General features: G+C 36.0%; 1 protein-coding gene across 3 annotated transcripts; it reads right to left on the bottom strand.

Annotated features, from left to right (window-relative positions):
• Positions 1 to 1,592: 1,592 nt before the first annotated feature.
• LOC131929789 (uncharacterized) lies at positions 1,593 to 20,036 on the bottom strand. 3 transcript variants are annotated; one of them, XM_059286169.1, is made up of 23 exons: positions 19,955 to 20,036; positions 18,100 to 18,932; positions 17,469 to 17,697; positions 16,695 to 16,989; positions 16,173 to 16,319; positions 15,749 to 15,991; positions 15,015 to 15,223; positions 14,571 to 14,685; positions 14,053 to 14,292; positions 13,357 to 13,635; positions 12,485 to 12,607; positions 11,065 to 12,045; positions 9,596 to 10,685; positions 8,296 to 8,389; positions 7,676 to 7,725; positions 7,311 to 7,403; positions 6,913 to 7,016; positions 6,406 to 6,481; positions 6,220 to 6,308; positions 5,626 to 5,937; positions 5,017 to 5,121; positions 4,484 to 4,647; positions 1,593 to 4,070 (listed from the first exon to the last, which is right to left on the bottom strand). In XM_059286169.1, the coding sequence occupies exons 2-23, from the start codon at positions 18,806 to 18,808 to the stop codon at positions 3,947 to 3,949; spliced, it is 5,871 nt and encodes a 1,956-aa protein (XP_059142152.1). In that variant the 5' UTR covers positions 18,809 to 18,932; positions 19,955 to 20,036; the 3' UTR covers positions 1,593 to 3,946. The 3 variants fall into 3 exon arrangements, with proteins under 3 accessions (XP_059142152.1, XP_059142153.1, XP_059142154.1); XM_059286170.1 differs by having other exon boundaries at positions 15,749 to 15,988; XM_059286171.1 differs by having other exon boundaries at positions 16,839 to 16,989.
• Positions 20,037 to 20,206: the final 170 nt, after the last annotated feature.

Genomic DNA, 20,206 nt, shown 5'->3' with positions numbered 1-20,206 from the left:
AGATATGACAATGTTACTCTGAATTTTAGTAAAAAAAAATTTTATCACAAATTAAAATAATACTAAGAAAATTTTTTAATGAAATTGAAAAACCATAAAATTTCATAAGATTCATTGACACCAGAGATAATTTCTGTATTAAAACCTGAACTACCTTTGTTAACTGGTTTGTTCCTAGCAGTACTCAATAGTAAAAAAAAAAATGTCATGTCCTCACTAAAAGCTCTGAAGACTAAATAAAATCACAATCTGGTAATAACAGAAAGACAAAAATCTAGTCGATAAAACCAAAGCAGTTGGGGAAGGTTGTTCACATAAAAAAAATTGATACTAAGGAACAGGGGCGTAGCGAGGGGGGGGAGGGGGGTGCGGACCGCACCGGGTGACACCATTTAGGGGGGTGACACCAAGGCAAAAAATAGCAAAATATATAGAGAAAAACTCGAGGGGGGGTGCAAATTGAAAACTTGAGGGGGGGGTGCAAATCGAAAGTTTGAGGGGGGGGGGGGTGAAAATCGAAAACTTTAGGGGGGGAGTGCAAATCGAAAGTTTGAGGGGGGGGGGGGGTGCAAATCGAAAATTTGAAAGTTTGTCCCTGGGAAGGGTCTCTATGCCTCTGGGGGGTGACACCATTAAGTGCCGCACCGGGTGACACCCGACCTCGCTACGCCACTGCTAAGGAATATAAACTTGATAAAGGATCAAAGCCATTTTCTGTATTCTATCTTTTAATTTTACCAAAAACCTCAATGTGACTGGATATAATTCTGCTGACTTTTCATTTAAAACAGGCTCAGAGCTCAGGTGTGAACTGGTTTATAAAGAAGCAAAGGACAAAGTGCCTTACAACAATATAAAAAGTTCATGTGGTTTGTTCATCACAGACAGCAGCCAATGGCACAACTAATCCAAGAGCCAAACAATTTTAAAACAGGAAAAAAAAATGTAAATTTAACTTAAGCTGAAATTCTAGAAAAACCTGGCCAGCCAGAAAGTAGAAACTATTTGCATCCTTGTATTTTTCTACTCAAATTATTGTATAATTTTTTTCTAAATCTTTTTTAAAAAAAAAAAACAACCGAATCAATATAAATTTTGTAGCACTATCGTCAAAATAAACTCATATAAAAATATAAAATGTGTATCTTCTATGGGGGTGCATCTCTGCTAATTGTTTACTTTATGATGTTACAATTTTAAACAGGCATACTATGCAATCAACAGATTCCTTATTAAGTAGATACAGGAAGAGAAGAATTTTAAAGTTACAAAACAAAACTTTAAGGGAATAGGTTACCTCATTCAAATGTTTATAACTCTCTATAGAAACTTATTTATGTACAAAAAAATTAATATTTTAATAAAAGATTAAAAATGTATTTAAACATTATTATAATTATGTCCAGTAAACACAAATGAATTTAAAATGTTTAAAAATAATTCAGCTCATAATTCAATTAATCACAAACCAGGATCTTAACCTTCTACTGGTAAATCTATTTCAAAAAAATATTTTTCCTAAATGAATGTTAATCAGCTCTGCATTATTCTTTCACTAAAAAACAGCTCGTTTCATAGATCAGATTAAAAAATTCAAGCCAAAAATTTTAACTACCACAGTTGCATTTGTTGCTTCTACCCAACCTTAACCTGGCCTGATTTAAACCAGTGGTTCTTAACCCTTTTAGAGGCACCAAACCCCACCAGTATCATATGCGCATTCACGGGACCCTTCTTAATAGCTTAATTGTCCGTACTAATTAAATCCGATCGCAGAACATTGTGTCTTGAACCAACTAAACAGCCGAAGCTAACTTGTCAAACCCCTGGGGTTCGATCTAACCCAGGTTACGAACCAGTTTTATACAAAGTCTAAGAAAAATTGAAATATAAAGAGCAGAATGTTTTCGTCACAGAAATAAAGTATAACCAAATCGTACATACATTATAAATACAAAAAATATTGATCACTGTGTTAACAGGCTGTGTTTTTATAAGTACTCTTCTACCGAGGAAGTTTAAGTTTTTGTCACATGCATCATCAACAGTCTTACTATTTGTTAATAAATAAAGCTTTAACTATCTTGTAATATCTTTTAAAATTGTGTTAGCTTTATATCTGTATATATCACAACAATGAGCAACATAAACTTTAAGCCCAAACAGCTAGTAGAGCTGCATTAGTAGTGACATTTCACCTCTAACTCTTGACCTCCAGCTGTTTATGTTTGTATAATATGAACACTAACAATCAAAGTATTATTTTTTTAAATATTTACATTAAAAAAAATTTATTTTGACTAGGACATTACAACCAAGGGCTTTACATCAACGTTATTGTACAACTTGGTACTATTCCAGCCGGTTGACAAACAGTTGAATAGAGCGGAGGAAAGACAAAACAGCTTGAGGCACTCCATACTGCATGTAACAGACCAGGTTGAGCACACAATAGGACTGGTAAATAGGTCACCAACCAGTTCTATGGCTCATGCAGGTTTTATTGAGCCTGGTTGGTGACCCACTTACCAGCCCTATTCAAAAGAGGAAAGAAGACTGACAAAACTCAGGAAACTCTCATCAAAACACCTCAACAATCTACTACAACTTTATAGTCTGGGCTTCAATGTGAAACACTTCTATAAAATTAAAACATCTCATTTTGAAATGGAGAAAACACAAAAATATTCAATCTTATGTTAAATTTAATTTAACTCTTGCATTAATTTTTTTAGAATTTTTCATTATCTTCAAAACCGTGTTAGTTTTTTTTTGTGTTACCTATCCCTTTTTTTTCTCTAGAAAAGGTATGAAAAGATAACTGCAAAAAAACCTGAACTCTCCATTTAATGGAGTAAAATAAAACAGTATGTGTGTGTAAATAGCACCTTGATGATAAAATGCACAGCCTCAACATTTGACATCATCAAAAATTATAAAACGTATAGCAGTTTTAATTTTTTTTAACCTCGCTGTAATTTAGCTGTACATATTTAATTTTTCTTTTTTTTTTTAATAAATTCACCTTAAGAACTTAAGTGTAAAACAAACTTTTTGTACAAAAAATAAAATGATCAGAAAAAAATAATAAATAATCCAAAGTTCTAGCACCTCTCCTGGGTGTTAGTTTTTCAATATTATAAGAACATATAACTATCATGTCACCAGAACATGTAACAGGTACATTGTTCCACCAGAACATGTGCCAAACACAGCTATGGCAACTGTAAATCAGGTTGTCCAGGAATGTTCTACCAGAACATTGGCACATGTGCCAGACTAACCTGTAAGCTGACTCAAGATGTCCCAGAACATTCCACTGGAACATGTGCCAAACACACCAGTACAACTATTATCTACAAGCAATGAGCAATCCAACCAGTGTTATTATGCTGTAGTATCAACAAAGTAACAGCTAAAACATGAACTGTCATACAAGAATTACTGGAACACCTCCAACTCGCACAAAATTATACCCAAAGTGGTTGGAAGAAGGGCTGGTTGCATCACTAGCTGTTTCACATGTGTAGACTATTTTGATTTCCCTCTTTCAACAGAAATATATGCAGTAAAAAAAGGATACATTAGTAATGATCTTTTTCTTGGTGCTTGGGATGAATTGAAACTTTAATCCAGGAGAGCACTAAGGAGTAATAGTAGTTTATGGTCATATATCTTGTCATTGGTTTAGCCAGTGCAGTGTTTACTAGGATGATAAGTATGATGGTAAGGTGGTTTAATTCCGTGTGATGTGGTGCACTGGCTAGGCTGTAGGACCAGTAGAACAGGTCCTATTAAAGGACCCCAGTATGACAAGTCCTATTGAAGGACCAGCAGGACAGGTCCTACTGAAGGAATAGCAACAGATGCTGCATAGAATGAGATTGTACCACTCCGCTGGTAGAGTTGAGATCAAAAGTCCAGCCCTCTTGGCAACAACTGAGGCCTAGGAGCTGATAAATGATGCATTGATTACTGCCATTTCTGGTACCTTCCTCTCATTCTGGGACTGCTCCGCAATTTTGTGGCTCTTCATGTGTGCACTGCGACTTTTCACTTTAGCAAATACCCTGAGGAGAAAGAAATTCAGATTAAAAACTGTTAAGTAGTTCACCATTAAAATTATAAAATCAAACGCATTTAATATCTCCTAAATCATTTTTCTTTTAAATAACTGTATTAAAATTATTTTTAAATGTTTCAAATTAAATAACAATGTTTAAAAAATTATGAACTCAACGCATGTAATAGCTTCCAGATAATTTTTCTTTTAAAGAATTATTAAAATTATTTTTAAAAGTTTTTAATTAAATAAAAATCTTAAGTACTAAGTTTATTGCTTCAACGATTTCTGTTTAAATTCTAAACTTAACAACCACAAAGAAAAAAAAATTATATTTAAAATAGAAAAATCTCAAAATTATTTTCTTGATTTCAATCAAACTGAATCAATTAAAAAGAAAAAGAACACACTATCTCTTACCTGCCACATATTCTACATGGAAATATTTCCTCACCAAACTGATCATACACAGGTGATCTACTTGGTGTGCTGGGCCGTGGCTTGCGCTGGGCACTGGGGCTGGACTGTGGTTTATCCTGGTGTTTGCGCATGTGCCGTTTTAAGCTCTGTTTCGATGAGCAAGCCTGTTGATCAATTAAATAAAATTTTAACCAGTAAGAACCTATACTGAAACAATGTACCAGTCTGTGGATAGACATAAGTCTACTTTCTAATGTCAGGCATTCTTATATTGTTCTGTTAAAAATATTTTACAGAACAAAAGGTGTAAAAGAATTTAACAAATCTGCTGTTAGCAATTCTCTGCATAATAAGTAAGACAACTTTATCATTCAAGAAAAAACTATTCAAGGGATAAAATGCAAAATAAAGGACTAATATTCAGGAATATTACTTTACTAATCGTAAATATTTCCATTATTTTTCAATATTTAATTACTAAAAAATTGTTTAATTAAATATTATAAAATAACTTCCTAAACAGCAGCACTCACCACATTACAGCCCTCAAATGTACAATGAAACTGTGGAGGGGGTAGAGGAGACTCCATCCTAGTAGGTGTAGAGTTGGCTGTGTTAGGAGCTGTGCTCTGGATGGACTGTACAAAACAAAAAACTAAATAATTTTTTTTTTAATGAACCTTTTCAAACATGTTATATTGTAACAAAAGGAAGAGATATTTTGGCCATTTAAAAAGCAACTGCTCTATTGTTTTTATGAGCTTATTATTATTAAGTTTTTTTTATTTTAAATGTTTCTTTTTCAATGGCCCACATGTTGAAATTTCATGTAACAATTTTTGAGATTAGTGCAATAATGCTTTATTTTCTAAATGCCTCCCAGTCTTAGAGAATTAATGGTTTAATAGTGTATTTACTACTGTATGATGGTGCATTTTTATTATTGTGATTTTGGTCAAAAGGTGAAAGCTTAAAGAGAATTTCTCAAATCTTATCATAAATATTTAAAATATATTTTTATAAGCAATGAACTGAAAATCCATCTTAAGCTAATAATGTAGTTTTAGGATGTATTCAAGAAATGAATGAAAAAAATTACAATGCCACTATTTGCATGTTTTGTCCTACACAAGAGTACTCACATCAGGGGCAACACTCAGATCATCATTATCAGACATAAAGCTGGCAGCATCAGAATCAACAGCCTCCAAGTTCTCCTCAGGTATCTCTCTTGGGGCCACCATAATGGCAGGGCCCTCCGACTGTGACTCAATGAACGCAGCCTGGACTGTCTTTTCCACAGCTGCCTGCGCTGCGGCCCTCTCTGCCTGCCTGCGTGTGTTGTACTCCCCCTGCTTGTTGCGTGAGTGGCGCAAGCGTTTGTAGTCGTCAGGACACACTTTCTTCCACACATAGTAAAACTGAATACACTGCTTCACGGACTTGGTCGCCACCTTAAAAATTTTTATGGAAAAGAAACGAGTCAATAAAATTACTTTTTTGAGAACACAATAAAAAAATTATAAAAATTAAGAAAAAAACCCAACCATTGGCCTGCTGTCCATAGACTAAGGGTACTAGATTAGTCAAGAATCTCAAGTAATTAAAAAATACAAAATTCGTATACAAATACAAATTCATGTGGCATAGTACCTATTGGGGAAAGGGGGGTGTTTAGGACCCATGTCATCATAGTTAATATATTTTTGCCTCAAGCATAGTTACCACCAACTCACCTCTTTAGCAACTTTAAAGAAATCTTTATCATGTGTCATTATAGACTTGTAAAATTTCTCCATCTCATTTGAATTCCAGGAATCAGATTCTACAAAACAGACAAAATTGTATTCAGAACCAGTTGAAAAATAAAAAAGGTAAAGATGTGTTTGTCTATGAAATATGGAAGGTTCCATTCTACTAACCCTGATACTTGTAGTCCAGCATTGGATGACCAGGGGGTAAGTCAGGTGGGTCTGCCATTAGCATCAACATGGCATCCTAATAGAGGAAAATACACAATAGCTCAATGTCCTCAGTAGTATTTTTCTTATTTTCCATGCACATATAACATGAGTGTACATAGAAGGCTGTATACACAACATTATTAGATTCTAGAAAACATTGTGATTAGTTAAAAATAATAGTAAAGTACTCTTTCAGACCAGGCAATCCATGGAGCAGATGAAGTAGAGTTAATCTGTTTCTCTGAACTTTAGATATCAATGGATAGTTGACTGAAAATTATGACCAGCTTACTTTCACCAACTCAATTCAGATACTTATCAAAGCTCAGGGTACTTAAGTTTGTAACAAACTACTTGAGACTTTCAAATAGCAGTGAAATAGCTTCCAAACCCTCTTCAACGTAACCATTTAACCATGCTGTCCCACTAAGTAAAACATACTGAGAAAATAACTGAACTACTCACACTAATCTCTCCATTAGCTAAATGTAACAGATGTAGAGCATATTCCACATTACACCCATTCCCCTTTATGGCAGCACTGCAGGAAAACTCCTGGTAACATTGTACTGCAAATAAAAATGTTATAATTCAATATGTGAACTATCAATAGTGCAAAACTAATTCTAAAGGAAAGAATGTTTCTGGGTTTTTTTATACACATTAATAGTTAAATACAACTGAATGTTGTATGAATCTAATAGTATGTATGATACAGCCAAAATAGATGTTCTTGTAAAAAATGTCTCCACACTGAAAGTAGTTTTGCCTTCATGCAGAAGTGCACTCTGTGGATTTTAAAATGAATTTAGGCGCCTAGCTGATACATTGTGAATGAACTCTGACCCCTAGCTGCTACTTACATTGTGCATCAGTGTTGTCCCCCTCAGATGATGGATCCCATAAAAGATTTTTCTTCTCATCAACAGGTGTAAACAGGTTAGCTTTAGATTTGTCTGCACATATAAATTAGTGGTCAAGTTAAAGCAGATTAACATTTGTATTTTAATTAACATGTGTGCTTGTGTGAAGTTACTTCTTTTTTTTAAAAAAACAACATGTTAAATGAAATCATAAATGTGATAGTTTATGATGAATATTTTGTGTAATCAATGTACTGTAAATAATTTAATCAACAATGTACTGCAATATCTTGGATATGGGGCAAAATGATCAATTAGATAAGACAGTGTTGAGATAATGAAGGTAAACTAAAAATAGCACACACCTCTCAGTAAAGGCAACACAGCTTGATAATCTGGGCCAATGTTGATATGACTGTGGAGTGGTCAGTATTTAAATTTTTTTTCTCTCAACAACAGGTTAGAAAAATACAAACATTCTCAAAGACAAAATGTTATAGAAATTTATATTTTTGCTTGGTATTAAGTCGAAAAATAAAGCTCAAACTACTCTATGATGTACCAGGCAATAAAGTCAACTGTAATAAGGCATTGCTTTGATTACAAAATCTTTGCATGGCAAGACAAACACATGAACTCTACTGTGCCTACCAATGGCTCTTTAAATAAACCAAATTATCAAGTTACCATTTTGAACCTGGCATCCCATGAAGTAGATGAAGTAGAGTTCACCTGCTTCTGTCATTTCAGCAACATAAAGGTAAAGTATGAAGGGTTAGTACTATGCCCAGCCATCTTTACTTTCCCTAACATGGGTCAGGTTACCCATCAGAGCTGGGTGGATTCAGGACATCCTACGAACTCTAGCCTCGGATCCAAATTCACGTCTGACCAAGCCATCCCCATAAAACCATAAGCTAATTTGCAGCTATCTTGGTTCTAAGTGTTGCATAAAACAAAGAGAACTTTGTGTGGTCCAACTCACGCTTCAGTGTCTGTCTCAGGAGCTGGCTCTTCCTTGGTTGTCTGATCAGCTAAAAATTCAACAATCCCCTCAGTTTTACCGCTTCCTAAACTCCCTTTGAAAATAAGTAAACAAAACTTAAGCAATGTCACTAATTACAGATTCATCAACTAAAAATTCAATGCTACCCTCAGTTTTACCGCTTCCAAAACTCCCTTTAAAAATAAGTAAACAAAACTTAAGCAATGTCACCCTCAGTTTTTACCGCTTCCAAAGCTCCCTTTAAAAATAAGTAAACAAAACTTAAGCAATGTCACTAATTACAGATGCATCGGCTAAAAATTAAACGCTAGCTTTTGCTTTAACACTTTCTTAACTCACATTTACAAGAAGTAAACAAAACATAAACATTCTTTAACCATAGACAAATCAGCTAAAAAGCTTAATGCCCTTCTTCTTTCTAACCACTCCCTAAACCGTGAATCAAATATTTAAAATGTTATTCATAAGATCAATAATTTGAATCTGTTTTTAATTTAAATCCACAACAGAAACTAGCCTACCCATAACTTGGAACAAGCAAGTAAATAGTGTGCAAATGAAAACAAGAGCTAGCCACACTAGCACATGAAAGTGAACATGATAAATCTGATAATGATAAGAAGAAAGGCAGTTCAGCAATGAAAATAAAACAGGCCAGGTGATGTAAGCCTTATTAAGGATCCATCTGACTGGGAATTCCCACAAAAACCTGGGAGTAAACATCTAATTCTATTGAAAAGTTCTAGAATTACCTCTTATTGAATGGCACAAATGATTGCAGCTGACTTTGCCATACCAGGTAATTTCTAATGTTCTAAATTTACCTCCCACATTTACTTCCTCCAGAGTATTTAAAAATAAGATTGAGGGAATTCCCCATGACCTGGCAGTTTAAAAAGAGCTAAAACTAAATCTTAGGAAACTTCCAAATTTCTTATAAATTAGTCTTTTGAGCTACGTATAAAATAATCTCTAGAACTGATTTTAACAAACTGATATTTATCCAAGACGTTTGACAGATGTTACGATAATTTTTTTTTAAATTCTTTGTTACAGCATTTTTATGAGTTAAAATTGTCCTAACATGTGAATTTCATTTTGGGGGTTTAACCAGCCCTAAAGAAACAAATAAAAAGGAATCCTTTTCATTGTTTTGTAGTTTTTTCCTAATTACTGTTATCATAGTTAACCAACAGCCAACTCCCTCATTCTACATTACACCAAACCTCAATAATTAAATAAAAAAAACTGCAACAAACACTATAATAGCAGTACTCACCTCTCCTCATGAACAGAGCTTTCCCTGAGACAGGAGCAGACCTCGGAGTTTGTGGCTGAGCTGAGTGCAGCGTACAGAACAGGCCAGATCCACTACGAAATGGGCTCAACATTGGCGGTGGGGTGTAGGGTGGTGGAGTGTGACCTTTACCCCTCTCCAAAGAGATATGACCCTCTTTGTGTAACACCCGAGGAGAACGCAACCGGCTGTGGAAGAGCCCGAACTGGGGTGGGATGTACAGGGGCGCTGGTCTGTGCTTGCGTTTTATTTTGAGAGGACTGGAGCTAGGATTTCTGAAGACGCCCGACCCGTCAGGGAACAGGTCCTCGTCGGGGTTAGATTTAACACTTTTGATGAACGTTTCCTCCAGCCTGGGGTTGGATCTGTACAAGGATTCCTCAGTGAAACTACGAGGCCTCATTGGTGAATGGTCCACACTTTTGGAGCGCACATATTTGTAGTTTATGTCTCCGGATTTACTCCGTACTCTCACCCTGGCTGAGCAGATCCCCTCAACCTCCATTGGGTTGACAAGGGTGGAGTGAGGGTTTATGCTAGCCTGGTTGGGTTTGTTAAGTATTGAAAAAATGGAAGAATGCCTGCGATGGGATTCAAGATCTGCAGACAGGCGTCTTTTATTACCTTGTCCATTGTAGTGTACTTTAGTAGGTTTTGATGTATAAGGCACATCATCTTTTGCCAAGGGTTCATTGCATAAAGAATGACGGTTTAAATCTGACGTGACCGCGGATGAAAGCATGACATCCTGTTTTATTGAATCTTTGAAAGTTTTTGAGAAAGAGGATGGATACCCCTGGAAAGGTTGATATGTTGGTCGTTCTAAAATATTCTCCAAAGCTGACCCGCGCGAGGAAGAGTAGTCCATGTTATCCGCGTTACTGCTCTCAGCCATGCTGTTGCTGATGTTCTTAAGTATCTGCGCCACAACAGCGTCTGTGGAGGAGGTGGAGGAGGGGTGGTGGCCTGCAGGGGAGGAGGATGTCAGGAGAAAAGAGCCTGGGTCTTGCTGAATACTATTGCTGCTGCTGCTGCCTTGGATTATGCCATCCCTGAGTTGATCAAAGTGATTCTGAGGAAAGAAAAGTCTTCTGTACTAAGTGAGGCTAAGAAAAATGTTTTGTACATAAAATATACACTATACTTGAAAATGGTAAATATTTTAAATATTTAAAAAAATAGAAAAAATGGTTCTTCAATCTGACAATTTTTATCTTTAAATTTTTATTTTCAGTTTCTATTAGTAGCCTTGAAATCAATTAACTACATGTTGTATACTCAACTTAAAAAGAATACTTAAATTAGACCCATTTGTTTTGATTGCCAAAAAAATTTTTTAGCAAGATAAAAATGGAAAAAAAAGAGTTCAGTTTAATTCAGTATGCTATGAACATTTTTAATGCCGACATTACTAGTATGAGATTTTTTAACCTATACATCAAAAAGCATACCTGTGAGCCCAAATTTGAATGAGTTGATGGTGCTTGAATGTTAAGGAAGTTAGGTATGCCAGTCTGGTCCAGATGATTAGTCCGAATCATGCCGGACTCCAATGTCTGAACCAGGCTGGGGTGAGCGTGTGAGGCCATCAGCGCTTCTTGCTGTCTCTTGGGTTGACTGGCCATTAGACCATTTTGTATCCGCTTGATTTGTTCCTGCTCAGACTCACTGCTAGCTTGCATGACTGAGCTGGAGTCACTCCCCAGAACTACTGACTCGGGGATGGAGATCGTGGGCACTCCGTTCATATCGTCAGAATCAGGCGGCTGCAGAAGAATTTGTGGAATTTGACCTATGTGTAAACCAGAGAGTATGCCTGACGGGTGGGCGATGCCGGTCACCTGGGACTGGACTTGCAGCCCTAACAATTCCTGCTGTGTTTGTTGCTGTTTCTGTAGCTGCTCAAGTAAGTGTTGGTGGTCGTTCAAGTTAATCCCAGCTGCTCGAACCACGGATGGGTCAAGAGCGGCTAAAATTTGCTGCACTGACGTGTTCAAAGCGATTTGTGAGGATATACTAGCTCTGTTGTCTGTGGGTTCATTGGTTTGGTTACTAAGCTGCAGGATGCTCTGGGCAGGCAGGCTTAAGGGCTGGGAGCTGATGGCCATGCTGAGAGGTGCTGATGTGATCTGTGTGGTGTTCAGCTGTTGCAGGAGACCCGGGTGGTTGGCCGCCATGATGACCGCACCTTGGTCCAGCTCCTGGATCTGCTGCTGTTGTTGTTGTTGTTGTTGTTGCTCTTGCAGCTGTTGTTCCCTGATCTGCGCCTGCAGGAGCTGGTTCTGCTGCTCCTGCAGCTGGTACTGTAGCTGCTGCGGATTGAGTGGTGGAAGCCCCAAGAGTTTGTGCTGGTGTCGGATCTGTTCCAGCTGTTCAGCACTTAACTGCGGCAGCTCGTCCTGTTGCTGCTGCTGTCTCTGAAGTTCCTCCACCTGTAACAATATATAACAAAATATTGTTGTATTTTCGTTGCAAAAAAATTTATCTAACCCCACAAAAAGAACCACGACAATAACAAACTATTAATAAGTTTCTGCTACTATATTTTAAAAAATAAATTATTGTAAAATTTTAGGACCATTAAAATTAAATCTGCTAACATTTTGAGAATGTATCTTATGTGTTCAATAAATTTCGGAAAAGAACTATTTCTACTTCAATTTTGCGATCGATTTTTTTTCAATAATAACTCTTGCATATCAAAAAAGTGTACTTGTTTACAAAGAAATAGGGGCAAAGCATATGTGATAAATGCATAAACATTTTCTGGCATGAGTTAATGTTTTAACATACTGTTTTTCCTCAAATCCAGGCTGGCATAGAAAGCAATTAGACACTGAATATAAGACAAGCTTGGTAAAGAAGCTTTACCTGTTGGAAACTTTGAACCAATCTCTGTATATGTTCACCTTGGTGGGGGGATGCTGTTCTAACAGGTAGTGTTTCTATGGTCATAGGAGCTGAAGAAGAATCTAGAAGCTGACTTGCCATGAACTGAAACCAGAGAAGGAGAAATGATTATAACATTCAAAGGGGACAGCACACATACAATGTAAATATCTTAGATTTGGATGAAAACAGAAAATTTAGTTTCAGTATTAGAGATACTTGCCTAATAGAAAATGTTTAAAAATTTTCTTTTTACAAACTGGATAAATGGGGATTTTTTTGCAATGTTTCATAATATTTTGCAGGTTTTTAAAACATTTCAAGGACATGTAACAATTGAAAAGTTAATAATCATAGTAGGCCATTATTATTTTGTTAACCTCACTCAACTTAATAAACTGATTTCATATAGCCAGTGTTTGCTGGTTTCATACATAAAAATTGTATTAACATACATTTTCCTTTTTATTTTGGTAAATTAAAATAAATCTATCCATCAGGTTGGTTCTCAAATCCTAACTCTGGTCTAGTCACCAAATGCCCCACCAACTCCCCACATACCTGAATATTCTGCTGGACCACCAAATGCCCACATACCTGAATATTTTGCTGGACCACATACCTGAATATTCTAGCTGGACCACCAACTCCCCACATACCTGAATATTCTGCTGGACCACATACCTGAATATTCTACTGGACCACCAACTCCCCACATACCTGAATATTCTACTGGACCACCAACTCCCCACATACCTGAATATTCTGCTGGACCACCAAATGCCCCACATACCTGAATATTCTGCTGGACCACATACCTGAATATTTTGCTGGACCACTTACACCCCACATACCTGAATATTCTGCTGGACCTGCTCCTGGAGCTGGTTCTGCTGCTCAAGGAAACACATCTTGTCCTGACTCAGCTGCAGGTGTTGCTGCGTGTGTTGGAACTGCTGCTGCTGCTGTTGTTGCTGTTGTAGAGTTTTCTGCTGTTGCTGTTGGCGCCTTTGCTGTTGCTCTTCTGACATTCTTCTCTTCAAGATGTGAGAGGATAACTGCTCTTGCAGATGTTTGTGTTTCTGCTGGGGCAGAGCTGTGTCAGTAAGGCTTGGGTCAGACTTGATAGTAAACTGGGGAAGAAAAAGTATACATTTAGTAATGAAGCTATAACTGCTTATCTTAACACACCAGAAGGGCAACACACTGTATTGGATCAAAGATTTTCCATCAGAACTGCTGTTAAGTGTTGGGGGTTAGATTGAGAGTTACGGCCAGAGTTAGGATAACAATAATATCAACTCTGTAGATTACTTTTAATGAGTCTACCAGAAAAATGTAATGTATCATATGAGATTGATTTTCTTGAATAGTATTATACTATTTTTTTAAAGATTAATTTTAGAGTATATCTATAAAAAAAAAAAATCGTTTGATATTGTAGTACACACTTATATCAAAAAGGCTATATGGGTAATTTATTTTTTAAAATTAGAGAATGGTTCATTACAAACAAAAAGGTGTATCACATTTTATCTTACGATACTAACATTTTGTAGCTGTTGGTCAGATGGTGATCCAACACTCATTATGTCAACAGTGCTGTATTCTACTTGCTGACCAGCCACAAGCTGGGTTGGAGAGAAGGTCAAGGATGTGGGTGTGGTTGGAGAGGTTCTTGGGATGGCAGGCTGTGGGGATGGGGTGGATGTGTGGGGAGGCCTTCTGAGGGGAGGGCCCATTTCAGATAAAGATGATTTTCTCATGGGTGACTTTTTACCCTCTTTTTCCTAATTCAAAGAGAAAAAAATGTTTAAAATGTGTCTAATTCTGTCCAAATATAGAAGGCTAAATAAAAACTCAGTACATACTCCACATTAAACAGCATTTAATTAAACCATTAATGTGACTTATACTGACATAAAATTGCAGAGTTATTGAAGTATCAATTACTAAATATGAAGAAAATATAAGTGTTCCTAGATGTATCTAATTCTTTTGTTGCAGTATCTAGTATCTAAATGTTAACCAAGGTGACTTAGGTTATTAAAATGTTAAAAATGTGTACCTTTCCTTTCTTGAGAAAACCTCCATGGCATCTCATGTGTCCATTCAGAGCCGCTGCGTTTTTAAAATATCTGTCACAAGTTGTACAATAAGCTTGGGTCTTGGGCTGCTCTTCCCTATTTGTTGTGTAAGACAATAATAATTATCACATAAATATTTTTAAAAGGTTGAAATAACTTGTGATTTCTAAACAGATACAATAAAACATGTTAGGTAAATAAAAACACAAATTTGTATAAACCTAAATATGTGTCAAATAAAAATAATTATACATTTTAAAGATGAAGGTGGCATGTGACTTGTTAGATGAGAACATGAAACAAGGCTAACATACAACTGTTAAACAACAAAAAAATTGTCCGAAAACAGTAAAATAAAATATGAAATTGAATTTTTTTTTGAAAAATACTATGAAAAGGAGGAAAAATAAGTTTAAAAAACTTACATTTTGACTGAGGCCGAGTTATCAGCATTGTACCAGATATTTGTCCTGTTGGACTGACCAGTCAATGGACTGACAGGCTGGATGGTCACAGGGGAAACTGGGCTGCGGGCTGGTAGCTCACCAGACAATATCACTCCGCTGGGAGATTGGTCATTTCGTGAAGTTGGGGACTGCTCGTTAGATGTAGGAGTACCCACAAATGTGTACACCTGTAATGATTAAATCGTAATGAGCATCAATACAAAGTCTATAGTAAGGGACTGAACATCTGCTTCATACATAGAATAGCCCTTCAAATTAATGGGTTTTTTCGTTATATTTTGGAAAGAGGTAATATTGTTAGCTTCTAAATTTTCGTTGAGAATGTTTTTAATTTAGTTTAAATGATATCTAATTAATCATCTTCAGTCTTTTATCCACGAAAATCTTTAGAAGGAAATAGATTTTTTGAGAGAAATTTTTATTATCTTAATAAAATTATTTAGAATAAAACCAGTATATGAAATGACAACAAGTAATAATGCTATTTAATGTTTTTATCAATTACAGCCAATTCTCAACATTTCATTTTAACAAAAACTATTTACTTAATTCAATTACTACTGTGGAGATGTTATCTTTAGAAATAATATATTATTTTTGTTTTAAAATGTTTAGTTTCAATAAAGAAATTTCCTGTTCTAATTTCTTCATTATCAAAAAAACCTGTTTAAAAGAGAAAGAATGTTGCCTACTCCTGCCTTATCCTGCCAGGAAACATCCTGCACTGAGCTCATTGCCACAGAAGTTAAGTCCTTCTCAGCAGCTGCCTTTTTCTTCTGAGCCTCCAGCTGGACCTGGTGTATCTGCTGGACTTGCTGGATGGCTGCAAGCATGTCTGTTTGTGGTTTTTGCCTGTGCTGCTGGAGCTGCAGTTGTATTTGCTGGGTGACTGTGTCATTTGATTGGAGTGACATCATTTGTTCCTTTGCCTTCTGCTGTAATGTAATTTATGTTTTTAACATGACCCAACTTGAATTTTTTTTTTTTTTTGGATATAGCAAACAAAATTACAACCTTGATCAAAAATGCAGTAAAAAAAAAGAATTTTAAAAAAAATTAAAACAGATTATAAAACAAATATGAACTAGACGTTGCACACAAACTGTGACTATTTACCTCTTCCTGTTGCTGTTTTTGTTGCTGTTGTTGCTGCAGAAGCAGTTTCTGCTGTTGGTGTATCTGCTGCACCATTAGCTCCTGTTGTTTTTGCTGTTGCTGGCTTGTCTTCAGTTGCTGGGTGTCAAAATGGAAAACATTCCCAGCCTAGACAGTTAAAAAAACATTCATTATAGATCATCACATAAGATTTTAAACTGTAATGTGTGAGTGTTGAAAAAATATATTTACAAACCCATTGTCTTTTTAGCTTTAGAGGTATGTTAGCAGCCTTCCACACTATGTGTGTTTACAAATATATTCGGAAGCATCTACTACTCAATAAGTACGCACTTATGATAAAAATATGTTCAAATATCAAAAAGAAATGTTATTGTTGGTCATCATTTTGCAGATTGTTAGGTACCACATTGCTGCTGAGTCCGTTTACAGAAGTAAAGATTCATACAAAGCTCTCTATATCATGAATAGCAATGATATCAATACAATGAGTACTTTTACGTAAAAATTAAATGCACACACCCCTGAAGCTCCAGGACTTGGTGTGGGGGTAGCAGAACCCGGACTATAAACAGGGGAGCTAAGATGTTTATTTCTCCCATCTGAATTTTTCTTGCCACCATTCCGAGGAGCAGGCGGAGAAATTCCTGCTGCGGCCATACTTGCCTGGACGTGAGTTTGTATAGTCTGGGGATCAAGGTGGTGATGTTGTTCTAAATGGCGACGTAGCGAGCGGGCATCACAGTAGCCTTTGTCACAGTTTGCCAGTTGACATTCGTATGGCTTTTTATCTAAATGTGTCATCAGGTGGCCGTTCCTGGTTTTTTAAAAAAAATTTAAAATAGGCTAGTTCATTATGTAATCAAATACAAACCGCCTTAAAAATATCAACATCTACAATAAAGATTTTTTTTAAATTAATTTTAAAATGTTATTCTTAAGTACTTAGTTTCATGATTCATCGTTTTGTCTAATATACATCTTGTAATAAGGAGAGCATGGTCAAACAGTAGACTAATTTGACTAATAATCTGAAGGTCTCAAGTTCGGACCCTTGGCTCGAATTTGGAGGACATCCCTGAGTCCTCCCAGCTATGATGGATACCTGACTCAGAAGGCAGCTGGGTAGAGTGCTGACCACACTACCCTTTTGTACCAAGAGGTCACAGAAACAGGTGATCTCTACTTCACCAGCTCCATGGATTGTCAGATTCAAAAGATAACTTTACTCTTTTTTTACATCTACTTTAAACGGACTGTCATATAGCTAACATTCATTTCACTTTATTAACTTACAAGTGGTCTTGGCGCTTAAACCCTTTGGAACAGACATTGCACACATATTTCCTCTCATCAGAGTGCGTTAGTTTATGCTTGGCAAGGGCCCCGATGTTGCTGAAAGTTTTGCCACAAGCAGAGCATTGCGATGATCCAAACTTAGACTGGTCACTAAGTGAGCCAGTTGAATTCTTCCTTCCTGGTGATTTCCCACCTTCATCCATGTCACCTGAATGCTGCATCAGACCTGTAACATAATATTAGATATGTTACGTATATATTAAGCTTGTAAAATATCGGAAGCTGCTTATACTTTTATTATTAATTACCAGATATGGTTATTAAAACTTAATTTTTTGCAAGAAAAACAACTATAAAGTTAAAAAATGAAATGTATCTCACTATTGTTTGTAATGGTTTATGAAGAATTTAGTCAAATACTATTTTTAAGGCAACAAAACAATGTAAGTGTTAAACAAATTATTGAAGAAACTATTTTAAGTATGAGTATTCATATCCTCATAAAAATTAAAAATACTTTAAAAACTATTCTTGAACCATTAATTTTAAAATAAATTATTTTTCTATGATTTCTATGGTGATGGTGGTACATATTCACTGCCAAAACATTTTTTAAATGTTCACCAACCTGAATCCAGTACCGATGAAGCGCTGTCAGATATTAAACTAGTCTCAGGAAATGGCTGTGGTGACAAAGATAAACTGTCTGTTACACCCCCATCAAACAGGTCAAACGATGTCCCCCCTGGTCCATCGCCCAGCCTCATCCCTTGCCCAGTGGACCCCAAACTGGACAGCAATCCATCTTCAAACTGTGGCAGACCACTGGAGGAGGTGGAGTCAAAAGCAGAGTCCCCAAGCATTTCCGGGTCATTAAAGTTCAGACTGTTGACAGCACTGAGCATCTTATCCCCGCCACTAACAACTGAATGAAAGTGTAGACCTGAATGCATACTCGACTGTGTGGTTATCACTGGGCTACTCTGACCTTGGATATGGATACCGTCAGCTCCTACCATGATACTAAGGGGGGACTTAGCATCTCTCTTAGACATTAACTCTGATGAGTTTATGTAGCTATTATCAGACATTTTATAAATATTTGCATCTGTCAAGCTGTTCAGAGAAACTAGTAGATCGTCAGAGGCTGCAAAAGTTATATTGGGAGTGCATCCATTATAAGCAGAAAAAGATAATGGAAGATCAATTAAATTCAAACCACTGTTGTGATTATCAGACACTGATGACATCAAATTAGACAGGTAAACAGATCCATTAAGTCCCACAGCAATAGGGGATGCCTGATTGCTGGCCCCAGCTGCATGCTTTCCTTCCATTGCTCAATCCAATAACAAACCCTGATCTGCTGTCTACTTCCATCAAGTAACTTGTATATCACGACATAGTTGTTTTTAAAAACCTGAATTTGCCAGAAACTACATGGCTGCAAATTGCTGTATTCTGAAAAAAGAGAGAAAAATGTATTCAAATTGGATTGTAAACATAACTGTTTTGAGTTTATATTTAACTCAATACAACAAGCCCGCCGGCTCATTCTGCCAGGGATTCATAGGGTCCATTCTAAATATGATCCAACATAGCGTGTTATTTCAAATCAACGCCTAGGGTACAGTATACAGATCTATTGCTAGAAAAGTCAGATCTGTTTCAAGCCAGATAGGATCTGAGCCCACACTGCATGGAACTGCCTTACCTACTGAACTGTGCATAACCTAACCAAATGTACAAATTCAGTTCAGAGTTCTTGTCATTTTTTCTAGCCCATGTTTTTTTCAATTTAAGAAGTAAGATCAAACTAGATTTTATATTATTATAATAAACAAAATTATAATTATAATTATAGGCCATAGGCCTATCTATCTACAATATTTTATAGTTAGGTCCTAGCTAGGCCTATAGCTAGCCGCCTATAATTAAAACGGCTAGGATCCATCAATGCTAGTCTATACCTAGATCTACTTCTTTTTAATTTTAATCCAAATAATTCAATAAGCCTAAAAACTAAAAAATGTTAACAAAATATTAAAATAACTTAATCAAGAGACATCATTCATTAGCCAGATGAGATTAGAAGATTAGCCTAGCAGCCTACTGCTAGGACAGGTCTAGACTCTAGTTTTATTTAGATTTCTAGTATTTTACTAGAATCTAGGCTTACTAGAGTCTATTATTACTTAATTAAGTTCAAATTAGTAGGCCTACATATCATAATGTATTAAATTTAAATCTTACGCAAGCATCTGATTGTACTTCTTGCGTTTTGTAGTACATGATTAAGTTTTGTATTTTACAGACTTACTTCAGTAACTTCAGTCTTTGGTCACAGTCAATCTTTTGGATTATTTTGCTAAATCCGAAAATAAATATTCGACCGTTAACATTTTAGCAAGACCGTAAAAATGATTAAGCAACTTTTTATCCACCGCTTATTATTTATATTAACAAAGCAAAGCTTGTATTACCAATTGTTTTTTAAGAATTTTTAGTCGGCATCATCCGTGAATATAGGTAAAGATATAGGCCACTGGGGTCGGCCATTAATTGCCAACACGGAAATTAACTTCTGGTTGTATACAACTTCCGAGAAAAAGTTCAAATAGTATAATGGTTTTATTTAGATTCTTTTAGTGCATAAATCGTATCCCATAATTGAAACAAAAAAAACACCACAAAAGTAATTCTATCCCATTTAAAGTATAAAGTTGTTGTTATCG

The sequence above is a fragment of the Physella acuta genome, unplaced genomic scaffold (genome assembly GCF_028476545.2).
Source record: "Physella acuta isolate Inbredline_101_S28 unplaced genomic scaffold, ASM2847654v3 ptg001675l, whole genome shotgun sequence".
NCBI classification, from domain to species: Eukaryota; Metazoa; Mollusca; class Gastropoda; family Physidae; genus Physella; species Physella acuta.
This window is presented reverse-complemented; position numbering and strand designations above follow the sequence as displayed.

What these genes read in the sequence shown, in the direction of transcription:
- LOC131929789 (XM_059286169.1), bottom strand. Translation starts at nt 18,808, where the DNA reads ATGGAAGGAAAGCATGCAGCTGGGGCCAGCAATCAGGCATCCCCTATT. An exon ending in AGCTCTGTTCATGAGGAGAG is followed by an intron (nt 8,390 to 9,595) that starts GTGAGTACTGCT and finishes TTATTTTCAAAG; the next exon opens with GGAGTTTAGGAAGCGGTAAA. An exon ending in CATTTGAGGGCTGTAATGTG is followed by an intron (nt 4,648 to 5,016) that starts GTGAGTGCTGCT and finishes ATTGATCAACAG; the next exon opens with GCTTGCTCATCGAAACAGAG.